Here is a 14,686-nt window from a genome sequence, read left to right on the forward strand (position 1 = left end):
GCGAATTGTACACAGTGATTGCTTTTTGCTGTCATTGACCTTCTACATATCATTTCCTAAGAGTATTGAATGTTTGTCCATCTGTTACCAGTTAGCCTTTATAATCTCTTCCAAAGACAGAGAAACATAGTTATTGTTTTTATTTTCTCTGATCAAAGGTAGAAAACAAATTCCTCTGCTTACTTTGAATATCCTTTGACACATATGAATAGCAGCCCTCCTCCGCTCATGTAGATGCAGGGGTAACCAAAGTGTCTTACCCCAGGCTCAAAATCCCAGAATTGTCATATTATAATTTGCGTTGTGATCGTCTCTTAGGTCGTAGGGCAAACAAAATATGCATGGCAATATCTCTTATTCTGCAGTTCAAAAATATGCCCTTCAAAGTGTGTGTGTGGGGTGTCCAAGGTCTCCTGAGTTTGGGAAGTGCAGCCACAGAGCCCTCTGTGCAGGATCCATGGTGCGCAGTAACAGTAAAGGCTCTGAGAAGTCCTGCAGGGGAGACTCCATCTTCCCTCTGACTGTTACTGCAGATGAACACCTGTTGGTGCCCTTTCAAGCACCTTCAGAAAATGCCTTAGCTGCTGACTTAGAAGTGAATGCGTCTTAAAGATGCAGCCCCACAGGGGAGCACAGCCCAGTTGAAGGTTTCATTTATGGACTGTTCCCTCCTCTTCTGCTTCCTGTGTGTGCCTTAGAGAGAGGGGAAGGAGTGGGGAGTGCCCAGTGGGTGGCCTTGATGGCCCTGCGACACACTTTGTAAAATCCACTCTCGAATCAGTGGTTGATGGAGAGTTTTCACTTGGCAGTCTGTGAAGCGTACCTTTCCAGAACATGCCTTAGGCTGGAATGGAATTCAGCTGCCCTGGCTTAATTAGCAGGGCCACGCCCACCAAGCTCCGGTGCAGTTAATACTGTTGCAAGAAAGAGCCTGGTTTCCAAAGGTTCACGGAAGGGGCTGCCGCACAGGTTCCTGCGTGCTGTACTTCCAAATGCGTCCATAGCAGAAGACACCGTCCCAGGCCCATCTCCAGTATTAAAGCCCATGTGGTTCTGACCGGGCTGGCAGGTGAGGAGGGTGAGAACATCCACGCAGCCGTGGGGGGCCTGGGAGGGAGGCCACCTGAGGCCCAGTCTGGCCACTCGCAGCCTCTTCGGCCTGAGGGATCTCTGACCCCTCCTTCCCCTTCCAGCTGAGTCTGTTCTCCGCTTCCCTTTCCCACCCGGCCGGGCCCAATGTGGGTCCCTGGGGTCGGTCCTCAGGAGAACTGGCTCACGGCAGTGGGTGGTACCCCTCGAGGAGCTGATTGTGGCTTTGGCTTAAGGATGCTTTGAGTTTTATTTGAGGAAAATCTTGGAGAACTGTCTATCTTCTGTTAACAACTTGTCCCTCGGGATGTTGGAGGCCCCTGGAGGGGATGGCAGGGGTCCTTCCTCGGGCCTGTATCTCCACATCCACATCCTGCTGAGCCCTGGGCAGCCGGAAACAAACTGCAGTGTCACCTTTGGCTGTCACATTGCCAACGTCCTCAATGTTTTGGGGAGATTAATAGTTGGTTCAAGGGAAAAAAACGTAAACACCCTTTTGGGTGTGGTAGTGTCACTAGCTTTTGAGAACCAACCTCCTTCTTCTCCTTTGGGTCAGAAACAGTATACTTAATGACTGTGGGACGTCTGGGACATGGGGCTGATGTTGTCCTGTCTGCAGCTGATGAGCTCGAAGCAGGGGCGTCGCGTCCGAGCTCTGGGGAAGGACGTGAAAGGCGTGTAGACCCCGTGTGGAAGGGTGCCGGCTCCCCGTCCAGTCCCTGCCCGCTGTGGACACAACTGTGCCCTGGGGGCGTCTTCTGTGCTTGCCTCTCCCACTTCCTGTTGGGTGCCAGCTGTGCAGAGAGGATGTACAGCTAGGAAGTACCCCTTCGTTTGGGTCAGTTAGGGTCAGCCTCGGTGAATAATGCGGACTCTCGATATCAAAACCCTTTTTGAAAGTCGTTTGATTAGCTCTCCTTCAGGTGTTACCCACAGACGTAAGCCCCTAAGGAGCTGCTTAAGTGGCGGAATTAATGAGTAAAAATCACCAGGCACATGCCTTATATTAGTTCTGACTCATAACAAACCTGTATTGCACGTCTTATGACTCCTGTAGCATCGACGTTGCAACTGAGACCCCAAGGGGTGAGGTAACTCACCCGGGTCATGTGACTAGAACCGAAACTCGGGTCCATCAGCTGAAAATCTTTGCTCTCGCCTTGGTGCCGGCTGCCCACCCCCGCTGTCGCCTTCCTGCCCGGCCCGGCCCCCATGTTGGTCTCTGAATTCCAGGCCTCCTGCAGGCTCTTGTTTATCTGACGATGCCCCTGGTAAGCTATAGCCCAGCCCAAGAACAACAAAGGAAAAGGCCAAATTGGTAAAAATTCCCCAACTAGTGTTCTACTAGACCTTTTGTGAGTTCAGCAGCTGAGGGTTCTGTGTACCTTGTTTTAGCAGGTTGGTGTCAGCTGTCTTTGTGGAAAGGGTGACCATTTAGATTCACATTTGTACTGGCTTCTAATTTGAGTCAGACACAGCAAACAACATCCTTGTTTGAAGAGGCCGTTTTGCCTGATACTATTCACGTCCTTTCAAGATGGTGAGACCGATGTTGAAACAGGGAGAAAACTGGTTTAGCTTCTCAACTGCTCTGATTTATTATTTAAAAAAAAAAAAAAAGTGACTATTGGACAAGAAGCCCAAGAGTTGGTCTCAATTAGAATGTTGAGATAATTTTTAAAAATTCTTTATGTTGTAAGGGCTTTGGACCAGAGTGAACGTGGTGCCGACAGATGACCGTGAGGCTGGGAGCTGGACCACACACCTCTGTCCTGCTCGGCAGTGATGGACTTGGGCGGTTTGCATCAGGGCCCCCTGTGAGGAAGGGAGATCTTCCACAGCAGCCTGGGCTGGGGTCCAGCAGCCCCAGGCATTTTTTTTTTTTTTTTTTTTTTTTGCCGCACTGCACAGCATGCAAGATCCTAGGTCCCGGACCAGGGATTGAACCCGTGCCCTCTGCAGTGGAAGCAAGGAGTGCTCTGGACCGCCAGGGAAGTCCCCAAGATTTTTTTATTTTGAGCAAGTTACATCATTTCTCTAGGCTTCAGGCTTCTCATTTCTAAAATTAGGAGGTTGACCTTGACTTTTCCCAGTATTTCGGTACTAAAATTCAAGGAAAAATAAGATACTGGGATATTATTTTTAATAGATGCCTTTGAGTACATACCTGCTCTTCACAGGGACTTTACCAGCTATTTTTGCTTAGTCATTGTAACAATGAAGTAACAGCAAAGGTTGTCCTGCTTCCACAGTAAAGCTTTGCTTCCTTGTAACTGAGGTCTTCTGAATACCAGGCAAGACAAATGCTGCAACTGATAACAACTTAATATAAACCACAGAATTGTTTATATTTGCATGAACAAGGGCTGTTTCTTTGAGTTTACTGGGGTGGGGGAAGAACATGAGTTTTAATCAGACACGGCTTGATAATCTTATACTGAAAAACCATTTGACTTTGGACTAGTTGCTTCCCCTCTGCCTCAGTTTCCTCATCTGTAAAACGGACTCACTGGTCATAAACCCGTGTTGTAGGGCTGTTTTGATCCCTGAATGAAATGCTTAGTCAAAGCAGCCAGCAGAGCCCCAAGACCATGGCAGGTGCTTAACAAATGTTGAGACGATATTTAATTTTCTATAACAGATTTGTTCTATTAAGAGAGAATTATTCATTGTTTTAAATAAATTTCTCATACCCTGTATTCTGTGGGCTTTTATAATGAAACTAGAATTCTCTTTCCCTTGGGGAAAATTACTAATGGTGAAAAGTGTGGCGGAAACACTTAAAAACTATATTGCCTGTATGAATGTTGTATAATACATAACTATGTATTAATTATTTAAATCCTGTTTGAAGAAATAATCACAGAGAGAAAGAGGGTTGCGAACATGCATGGCACGGTGAACACAAGCAAACACAGAGCACGTCCGCTTCCAGAGTGGCAGCTCCACGTGCTGTCCTGCCCCGTCCCAGACATCAGCTTAGAGCCTGAGGACGTGGTCCCTTTCTTCAGGGACTCACGGTCGAGTGCCGGGGTCGGCAGACTTTCCCTGTGAAGGGCTGAATGGTAGACATTCTCCGCTGTGCAGGCCGTCTGTTCTGTACGCCTGTGCTCGGCACACGCACTTGTGCACCAGCAGAGCCGGGCCCCCATCGAACTCGACGTGCGGAGCAGGGGGCAGGGCCACGTTGGGCCTGCGGGCTGTAGTTTGCCAACCCCTGAGCTGGCGAAAGAAAGATTTGTACGCAGCAGGCAATTATGGTATGTTCTGATCAATAGTCTGGGTGTTTATCCTGAGTACAGGTTGTCATAGGAGTACAGAACAGGGATACCAGGAAGAGGAGCGCTTCTCAATTGACTTGATTAAGTATATGGAAATGTTTTCTTTGTATCTTTCTAATTTTCTACCCCTTGTAATTAATTGCGTGCTTACAAAGCTACTGTATGCCCATCGAAAGGAATAATGCCAGGAGTACAGAAAGGCTGCCGTTCTCCAACCCACAGATGATCTACAATGTTAAATAATTTTGGTTGAAATGAGTTTTATCCATTGAGCCAGGAAAATCGGGGTGTGCATGGATATTGTAGGACAGGCAAAGGGCCCTGCGGCTTTTCGGGAGCTGGGGGTTCCCTGGCGTGGCTGGACCCTGGCAGGGCAGGGAGGTGAGGGATGACTCGGCCCAGAGGCACTTCTCGGGGCTGAGAGAAGTCAGGGTCACAGCTGCCGGGCAGTGGGGAGGGACGAGGCATTTGTTTCCGCAGGTAAAAGATAATTTTCCTTCTGCCTCTGAGTTCTTCCCGATTGATCACCTGGTCATCACATTCTTCTCGTTCCAAGGATTCCCTGAGCCTGCTGTCCAAAGGTCTCCACACTTTGCTCCTTTCCAGAATTAGTGCCGCTCGTTTAAATGTTAAAGTCCAGTTTTGTTCCTGTGCAGCTCTTCTACACACATGTAGCAACTGTTTAATTTCTCGCTAAGAATCTTTCAGTTACTTAATATCAATTACATGTGAGAAGCCGGTGTGTTGAGTTCACTTAAGGCATGAATAGTTCCCTGGGGTTGAATGTTCAGGGCGGTGGAGTTTTTTGTTTTTGTTTTCTTTCTCTCTTTCTGGTTTTGCAATAGTCCTCTTTAATGCATAGGGTTTACTATCAATTTCCCTTCTTAGAGGTAGCAAAATAGGCATTGCAGGATTTGGAAAGACTCTCCAAGGTTTCGGTACATAGAAGGTCGCTGCTTCTTTACCGTCTCTGCTGCCTGTGGAATATAGATTCAGCATCCCCCAGTGCCATAGTGGGCATTATGGCACATTCATAAGGACGTTTACTAACGTAAACCTCTGCTTAGAACTGTACGGTGTTCCTTGTTTCCTTTCAGAAAAAGTAAAGGAAAATTGAGTGCCTCGTGTTACCTGGCAGAGATGATCCTACATCCACTACTCAGGGTCTGTTTAGGTGGTTAACCTTCTGTTTCCCTTTTAAGTTAGCTTCTTAAATTTTTATTTATTTTTTAAATTGAAGTGTAGTTGATTTACAATGTTGTGTTAGTTTCAGGTGTACAGCAAAGTGATTCAGTTATACATAATACATATGTATATATCATTATATTCTTTTATTCTTTTCCATTATAGTCTTTTACAAGATATTGAATATAGTTCCCTGTGCTATAAGAAAGAGGTTTTATACTTCCAGCCCTTTAAAAATGGTCAAATTCATTAAGAACCAGGAAAGCCCCCAAAGGCGACAGTTTGAAGCAATTGTCACGTCCATCTCTCTTCCTCCACACCAAGGTGGTCCTACAGCCAAAGGACAGCAGGCCTAAGAGTCGTCACTGGAAGAAAAACAGAACAAGACCGATCACTGAGTAAGGGTTAGGGTGAGTCTAAAATTACTACACTAGTCCAGAACGGGGTTACGTGAGGTTGAAGAAGTTCACCAGCTTTGACACTGTGGTTTCGGACCGGTTTCCTTTGCACGAGGAGAGAGCGGGTTTGCTGGTCTCTTCCATGGAGCACCAACAGGCTCGCAGTAGATTTTTAGTTCAACTATTTCCCTCAACGTGCTGTGTTTGGGTTTTTGGCACCAAGTTGGTTGGGGAAAAAGAAAGTGGAGGAGCCATTTGAGCAGCAGTTAATGAAAAACAGGGAAACAAAACTAAAAAAAACCCAAAAACCTCCCAGAGTATCTGGCAAGGTCGTTCATTATGTCATTTAAGGAAGCTCGAGAGAGTGCCAGCCCTAATTGGCAGTTATGTTGGCTGCTGTGAATCTCCTAAAATTGGAGGATGAACTTAGAGGCAAAAAGCAGAGAATAATTCGGGGTTTTCAAAATATGCAGTATTTCTTGAATTTTGATAGCGTCTTTAGGAAAGAAAATCCAAATACTACTAGATTAAAAAAAACAGAAACAGAGCTTCCCTGGTGGTGCAGTGGTTAAGAATCCGCCTGCCAATGCAGGGGACAGGCGTTCGAGCCCTGGTCTGGGAAGATCCCACATGCCACAGAGCAGCTAAGCCCGAGCACCACAACTACTGAGCCTGCGCTCTAGAGCCTGCGAGCCACAACTACTGAGCCCGCGTGCCACAACTACTGAGCCTGCGCTCCAGAGCCTGCAAGCCACAATTCCTGAAGCCCGGGCGCCTAGAGCCTGTGCTCTGCAACAAGAGAAGCCACCGCAATGAGAAGCCCGTGCACCGCAACTAGAGAAAGCCCGCACGCAGCGATGAAGACCCGATGCAGCCAAAAATAAATAAATAAAATAAATCCATTAAAAAAAAAAAAAAAAACACTGAATAACACAGACCCGCATAGGCTGCCTCAGTGTTGAGCAGCTGATTGTAACTAATGTGCTTCGTGGGTCCAGCTATGTGGCCACAGCCTTCTGGGGTGTGTGTGTGTCTGGGGGCTGTTCTTGCCACTTCTTTTGTCTCCAATTAAACACAGAGCAGGGCAAATCCTTGGTGTATCAAACAGTGGTTCATGAGGGTCTGCTGAAATACCACTCTAGGGGGGAAAAAAGGTTGCAGAAGAATGCTGACCCTGAATTTCTCTAAATTCCTCCAGTTCAGTCAGGAATTTTGTTTTATTTAAGCTTTTGAAGTTTTTTTTTTTTTTTTTTTTTTTTTTTTTGCTGTACGCGGGCCTCTCACTGCTGTGGCCTCTCCCGTTGCGGAGCACAGGCTCCGGACACACAGGCTCCAAGGCCATGGCTCGCGGGCCCAGCCGCTCCGCGGCACGTGGGATCCTCCGGGACAGGGGCACGAACCCGTGTCCCCTGCATCGGCAGGCGGACTCTCAACCACTGCGCCACCAGGGAAGCCCAAAGCTTTTGAAGTTTTAAGCAGTGTTATCCCCTTTGCAGTCTGAGCAGAAACTTTTCCGTTTATCTCTACTGACTCCTCAGGGTTAGAACAAACGTGCGTTGTGACTAGTAAAACCCTCGTGGTTTCGAATGGAACAGCCTCAGATGGGCATCTCCAGCACAAAAGATGAAACTTGGGGGAAATTTTTCACTTAGTTTCCTAAAAAATGTTTTTGGCTTTAGTCAATAAACATTAACATCATCGGTAATCTTCAGGCTCCAAAGATGTAGTTTGTTTCTAGTCATTTTCCAAACAAGCTTCCGCTAGGCCTGAGTGTTTAGATTGTGTTAAAATGCATATTCCTGAAAAGGTGAAAAGTTGGGTTTTTTTTTAATCATTTGGTCTCACCCTAACTACGACCACTTCCACCTGCCGCTGTGGGTGGGAGTTTACATTACTTTTTTTCTTTCATTTTAAGGCTTATAGATTAACTGTAGAACGTTTGGAAAAGTCAAGAAAAGTATAAAATCGAAAATAAAATTCAACTCTCCAGAGATAGTCACTTTAAATATTTTGGAATATCTTCTTCTAATTTCCCCTGTGTACACAAATATCTCCTCTATTCATGGTTTTTTATTCTGAGCCTTTCTCATACCGTTATGTCATGAGCATTATTTCTCAATCATTTGCTTTCAAAAGCAAACATTTTCATGCTGTATAGTCTTGCTGGATGTCAGGCAGGTTCCCATTTCTTACAAGTTACAGACACTGCGTATCATTGCACCAGGACATCTGTGAGCATCAGTCATAGTCTCCTTGGGAAAAACCTCCAAAAAAGGGAATTGCTGGGATAGAGAGTGTTCATGATTTCAAGTCACGGGACGCATGTTGCCAGACGGTCTTGCAGAAATGCAGTGCTTCGTTTACACGCCCAGCACAGATTTGGTCCTCTTGGTTTCTCCTGCATTTTTGGGAAACTAAAAAGAAAATTTTCTTTGCAAATAAAATATTGAGCTTTGATTTTAATTAGTGGAATTGGGCATTTCCCAGGTGTTTTTTTTAACCATTTGTTTCATATTTTGTTAATTTGCCTGGTGCTTTACCCATTTCTAGTAGGAGTATCGTCTATGTTGTTATGGAAATACTTACTAAGGATAGTAACCCTTTGGCTGTTGTAGGGAAGGAGAAAACCTTTTTCCTCTACCCTCCTAGGATCTGTGGCTGGGGCCCTGGGAACTAGACTGAAGGCAGCTGAACAAGAGGGAACCAGGGTTCATTGCCAAGTGCAGCCGGGCACACAGGAGCGCTTGGTGACCAGTAACTCAAAGGGGTGGTCGGAACTTGGGCTCACGTCTTAACAGAAGGACAGCCCATTTGTACAGAAGTGAGGAGACAGGAAAAGGGGTTGAGGCTCTTAGGGGTGGCAAACTTGGGAAGGAAATACGTGGGGGAACTAACAGAAGATGAGGGTTTTAGTGAGGTTGTTTTTAATTTTTATCTTATATTGGAGTACAGTTGATTTACAATGTTGTGTTAGTTTCAGGTGTACAGCAAAGTGAGTCAGTTATACATATTTTTCAAATTCTTTTCCCATTTAGGTTATTACAGAATATTGAGTAGAGTTCCCTGTGCTATATAGTAGGTCCTTGTTGATGATCTATTTTATATATAGTAGTGTGTACATGTTAATCCCAAACTCCTAATTTGTCCGTGAGGCTGTTTGCAGACGCATCTGGGTGCCAACTTTGTCTTCACGGCCATAGGACTTCCCCGGGAGAGGGGGTTTATGGCCTTCTTCATTTCTCAGAAGCCTCTGCTTTTAGGCAGATAGGGACGCTCTGAGAAGGCTTCTTTCTGAATCTGCTGATTCTCATTTGCTCCAGCTCAAAATCATCCTTAGGCCAAAGTGGCATGTTCTGGGGGTGACCCATTCTGATCCTCCTTCCAATATATTTTACAAATTTATCTCTTTATAATTGTGTTTGTGGTATTTTTGATGCAGGGAGGTTTTAAATAATAAGTAAAATGAATAATAATTAAGGAGTAACAGATAAACTGTTATAAAATCCATCATCTTTTCCTTAGGTAGTTTTTTTCCTCTTAGTTTTTATCCTTAGGGAGTCTCTCTCCACTTCAAAATTGGGTGAGTAATCTGTTTTCTTCCAGTGTTCTTATGTTCTTGTTTTGCATTTTACTTTATCATAGTATTCATTATTGCTGAAAATAAGATTATCTTCCTCATCTCCCATTTATTTTCCATCTTCTTTAGAAACTTCATTAGTTTCCTTGATGAATATTTCTCCCCTCTGGCAAGTCAAGCAATTAGATTATTCCTTTGAAAATAGTATAAATTTTATTTCTTTTAGCTTATCTTTAAAATATATAGGTGGGAAAACAGTCTACCAGATTTTCTGTAACCACTGCCTTTTTTTTGAAAAACAGAACATGTGCAGCTAAGATTGAGATCACATTCTAGGGTCAGTTTCCTCTCCATGGAGCATCCCATGGCATCACGGTGGACCATCCCTGGTCCTGGAACAACGGCAAGGGAAGCAGGCGTCAGACTCTGAAATGGGGCCGTGACTTCTCCGCTTTCGCGATCTTGTTAAACCTGCTGATGCAGTGCTTGACTAGAGGGCTGTTCTCATTGTTGTGAAGAGAATGGATTTGAGGGGTTAATGCATGGAGACCCCTGTGTTAGTTCAGTGGGGAGGCCCCCTCTCCTCTTGCCCTGCACACTCCTTCCCAGGGAGATCTGGTCATAAAATCAGTGCTCTCCCAATTGCAGGAGCAGCTGAGAGCTGAGCCTCCTGACGGGTGCCTGGAGCAGCTCCCTAGAATGGCCTGTCCAGGGACTGGGGCACAGTTAGGAGGCTGGGGATTCAGGAGGTCACTGTCCAACCCAGGCTCTGGGATCACACCTCGGCCACCTGCAGACCAAGCCCTGCCTGATATGACCACCAAATAGATGTCCCACCTATTCCTGGCTTAACGCTCTTCCTAATTCAAGTCACCCTGGAAATTAGATAGAGGCTGTTTGGAAGTTAAGTACAGACGACGGGCAGAACCTCAGTTACATGTGAGGGCTTAGCAGTAAGGGAGCCTGGAAGTGGTATTTTCCAGCCCACACTGCGGGAACCCACACCAAAAGGGTGACGAGTGAGCCTCATCACGCGTCCCCAAAGATCGGGTTGTCCATGGCAGAGGTGGAGTGGGGGATGGGTGCCGGGTACGCTAGGAAGGGAGCACCCTCTGGCATTGGTGATTGACGGGTGTGAGAAGAGGGAGGTGACAGGTGATGATGTCAGAGACAGAACCTGTGCCACTGAGTCCTGGCTGTGCACAAGGTAGGTTTCTTAACGCCCCTTAGCCTTTGCTTAGTGAAATGACCGATTGCCGTGTCTCATCGATAGTGGGACAAATTTCGAAAGCGAGGTGATCTCAAAGCGTCCTCATACTTCTGAAATTCTTCTGGAGGTAGTACGACATCTGAGCATATTTTAGTTTCATCAGAAGTGGGGCGATCGGACAGGGGATGCTGTCCCCGTGGATTCCCAGCCCCACCTCACCTTGTTTATGGAGTGGACCTCAAGGGGCCTCCAGGCTTTTAGGGGCATCCAGCAGACCCCGAGCAGGAGGAACTTTATCTGGGGCAGCCCGCTGGGGTCTGGAGTAGTTTTCTTTTGACTCAGAGAAGCTGTCTGCTCCGGTGCCTGATTGAGGGGTTAAGGCGCCAGGTGGCTGCCTTGTCCTGGATCCTCCCCCCACCCCGCCCCCCAGGCTGAGGACAGCGGGGCCAGCAGACACTGCTAACCAGGCTGCCTTTCCCTCCTGGCCGTGGGAGCAGTTCTGTCTCCCTCAACTGTTTCAGTTTTCCACTCCTGCCTTGTTAATTGATAGAGATTGCACTGAACATCTGACTAGGTAGCAACTGAATTGGGTCATGGCTGCCCAAGGCCAGGGCGGGTTATTGTTCAGGGGCCTGAACTCAAAGCAGTGTTGGCAATCCGCTCCCCACCAGATGCTTTTATGAAAACCTCTTTTGTCCCCTGGCCATCTAATAGAAGCAGAATGTGCTCCTTGGCGTCACTGACCCTCAAATAAGCTCATCAGTGAGAAGTCTGGGTGGAGACAGGAGTGAGTGATTCTTGGCCCCAGAGCCAGCGGTTGGTCCCCCTTCCACCCCTCCCCCTTCCCCCTCCCCCTGGCAGCAACCTGGGACTGGACGTGTCCTCCTCCTGCCAAGAATGTGCCAGGCTGAGGTGCAGGAAGGTGTGATGTGGTTGGGATTGTAACCATTCTAGGTGCTGTAAGCATCTCCTTGCCCGGAGGAACCAGATGGGCTGGTAGATGCAGCTCTTAGCCTTGGAAGTCAGTTACTTTGTGGGCAGAGTCCTGTGCTAGGCAGAGTGGAGAGAAAACAGTTCAGAAACAGCCTCAGAATGTAATAAACCAGGCTGGGGAGACAGAATATACACACACTGGTACTTCCGTGAGTGTTGGTTTTCCAGGCTGGCCTGCGAAAGCCCCCTTAGCTCACACTCTAGTTTCTGACCCGGCATTTGCTGCACAAAGCACTGACCAGGCCTGCTGTGCATGTTTCATGCGGCCTTTGGCCTCACCCTGCTCTTGGGGGTTGACTGTTTGAGCCCTGGCCCAGGCCAGGGAAGCTCATTCACTGTATTCAAAACAGCAGGGAAATGGCAGGCCAGGGCGGCATCGTTGTCACCTGGACGGCTTGTTAAACTGCTTGCTGTGCTTCCTCCAGAACTTCCCATTCGGGGTCTGGCGTGGGCCCGAGAATGTGCATTTCTAACGCCTTCACAGGTGATGCTGATGCCACCGGTCCCTGGGCAGACATAGGGGGATGTCATCCCCGTAAAGAACTCCTGTATCTGAACTGTTAATGATGAGATTACGTGCAGCTAGCAGTGCCGGCCCTGTATGTGTCCCAGGGAGTCCAGGGAATGAGGTGGCGGGCGGCTGCCTTCTTGCTCTGTCCAGGCTGGCCCCTCCCTCCGCAGTGGCTGGTGCAGAAGCTCGGCTTGTCCCAAAGCCCGTTGAAGCCGAGACCCCATTTGTTTGCCTCTCGGGCCCAGACGTCAGTTGCTTGTGGATTGAGGGCCGTGTTTCCACTTGGACACACGTCACTTCAAGGGAACAGACGTGCATTTCTCTCTCACTTCTGCAAAAGGAGGAAGGAAAAATTGGAGGGTTATTTTTATTTCTTTTTCTAAATAATAAAGCTTAATTGCAAAAACAGTCTAAATGTTGTATTCACCAGTTGATTGGCTTTCTCTCCAAGCGGGGCAGGTGGCTTTAGGATGTAATATGGGAAAACACAAGGGACATTGATGAGGAAAAAAAGTAAGAATGCTTAGTTAAGGTTGATATTTCAGTATTTACTGCTAACCCTCTTTATTTTTAAGACGACTTATAAAGTTTGGGGAGTTTTTTGGGATGGAAACACAGAGGTTACTTTCAGTTTCCTTGTGTTACTGTGATACCCCGTGCAAAAAGCTGGCAGGGGCTTTCCACCTGCAGGGCCGCGTGACAGCTGTGCCAGTGATGGGGGACTCCCAGCCTGTGGTGGCAGGGTGGAGGAAAGACTCATCCGCAGATGTCATGGGGGCTGTGAGACCCTGCAGACTTTTATCCTCTGTCCCGGGCTAAAACATTACACCGCCTTCTGTGGGCAGATTATATTTCTCATTGTTGGATTTTCAAAAACATTGAAGAGACTCTTAGCGGTATGTGTGACACAGCCTGTAAAGGGTGTCATGACCCTGAGCGCAATTATGTGTTGCCCTTATGATTGACAAGTGGCCTCTGTGTGTGTTTCTCTCTGATCTGTTTTCTATTTGCCCCTCTCTAGTGGGATCTTGTGTGTGATAATGCCTGGAAGGTCCATGTCGCTAAGTTCTCCTTACTGGTTGGATTAATCTCTGGCTACCTGGTAACCGGATGCATTGCTGACTGGTAAGTACCCACATGCCCGCCGCGCAAACCCGGGAGCCGCAGCGAGCCTCCGCTGCCTCACGGGGCACGGTCGGCCGAGCTCACCGTGACCGACGCTCTCCTCTGCCCTGGCGCTGGTGCCAGAGCAGAAGGCTGTCGCTGCCACCTGCAGAATTCAGAATGAAAGGAATTGGCCAGTGCACAGAGCAGACCCTTTTGAAGTGAGAATCTAAATTCATTGCAATTCCGCGGCTGCTAGAATCTAGCAAAACCAGCTTCGCAGCCTGCAAGCCCATGTCCTCCTGACCCGTCAGAGTGCGGTTAGGAAGAGCCTGGGGACGTGGCTTCGAGGCTTTATGGGCTGGGCCCTCAGCGGGTGGATATACAAGAGGCGTCAAAAGATGGGGAGAGGACACGCCGGACTCTCTTCACCCCTGAGAGCTGGACGGTGGGGCTGTGCCCATGAGCGCCCTGAATGCTGCACAGATCTTAGAGAGGGACAGTCCTTGTAGTCGGCTTGGCCAGCAGATGCCTGTGCAGGTCCCCGGGGAGCTGGACCTTGAAAAGTGGACAGCATGTGGGTAATGGCTGGGCAGTGCAGGCAGAGGGGCGGTGACCAGAGGCGAGAATGAATACGCTTTACTTGGGTGGGTCAGGGGCCAGGTGTGTGGTTCAGGGTGAAGTGACTGGTTGCTCGGAGGGCGATGGGGGGTAGTCATGGTAATAATAACAGCGACAGTGGTAGCACCCCTCACTTACTGGCCGCCTGCCTGCCGGTGCCGGGCACTGTGCTGAGTGTCTCCATGGATTAGAATAGCCCATCCTCACAGCACCCTGTTAGGAAGGTACTGTTATTACCCCTGTCTCACAGTGGAGAAACGGAAGCACGGATGTTCAAGTAAAATCCCCGGGTTCACTCGGCTTTTAGGTCGGAGAGCCAGGATTTGAGACTAAGCTGGTGGTGGCCCCAGAGCCTGGCTCCACGGGTGTAGACAGCTGGCTGGTGCTCCAGAGAGCACCTCCGGGGACAGAGCGGCGGGGGAGCCCAGGGAGGCCCCTTTCAGGTTCTAGAACTTTCTTACCCAAAGCTAGCGCCTATTTGGGAGTTCCTTGCATTAATGTGAAGTGTGATGTCCTGAGTGTTCAGAATTTGCTTAATCATCGTTTGGAAGTGCTTCTTAAGGGCATACTCCCTGGAGACGGCAACAGAGACACTGTCAGTCATCTCTGGAAACCCACAGCCCGCCCTCGCATGGGGTTTGGTGGTGGCTTTTCTTGGGGGATGGAGGCGGGGAAAGGGCGAGCGTTTGGGTTTTTTTTTTTTTTTTTAACCAAATA

General features: G+C 48.0%; 1 protein-coding gene across 2 annotated transcripts in view; it reads left to right on the forward strand.

The window, feature by feature from the left end:
• Positions 1-14,686, forward strand: part of SLC22A23 (solute carrier family 22 member 23) — a 147,750-nt gene that overhangs the window by 21,515 nt on the left and 111,549 nt on the right. For both annotated transcript variants that reach the window (XM_081245517.1, XM_081245518.1), the window contains exon 2: positions 13,266-13,369. In XM_081245517.1, coding sequence (XP_081101643.1) covers positions 13,266-13,369 — 104 coding nt within the window. The remainder of the gene's footprint in view (positions 1-13,265; positions 13,370-14,686) is intronic.

The sequence above is a fragment of the Mesoplodon bidens genome, assembly GCF_964165515.1.
Source record: "Mesoplodon bidens genome assembly, chromosome: 10".
Taxonomy (NCBI): domain Eukaryota; kingdom Metazoa; phylum Chordata; class Mammalia; order Artiodactyla; family Ziphiidae; genus Mesoplodon; species Mesoplodon bidens.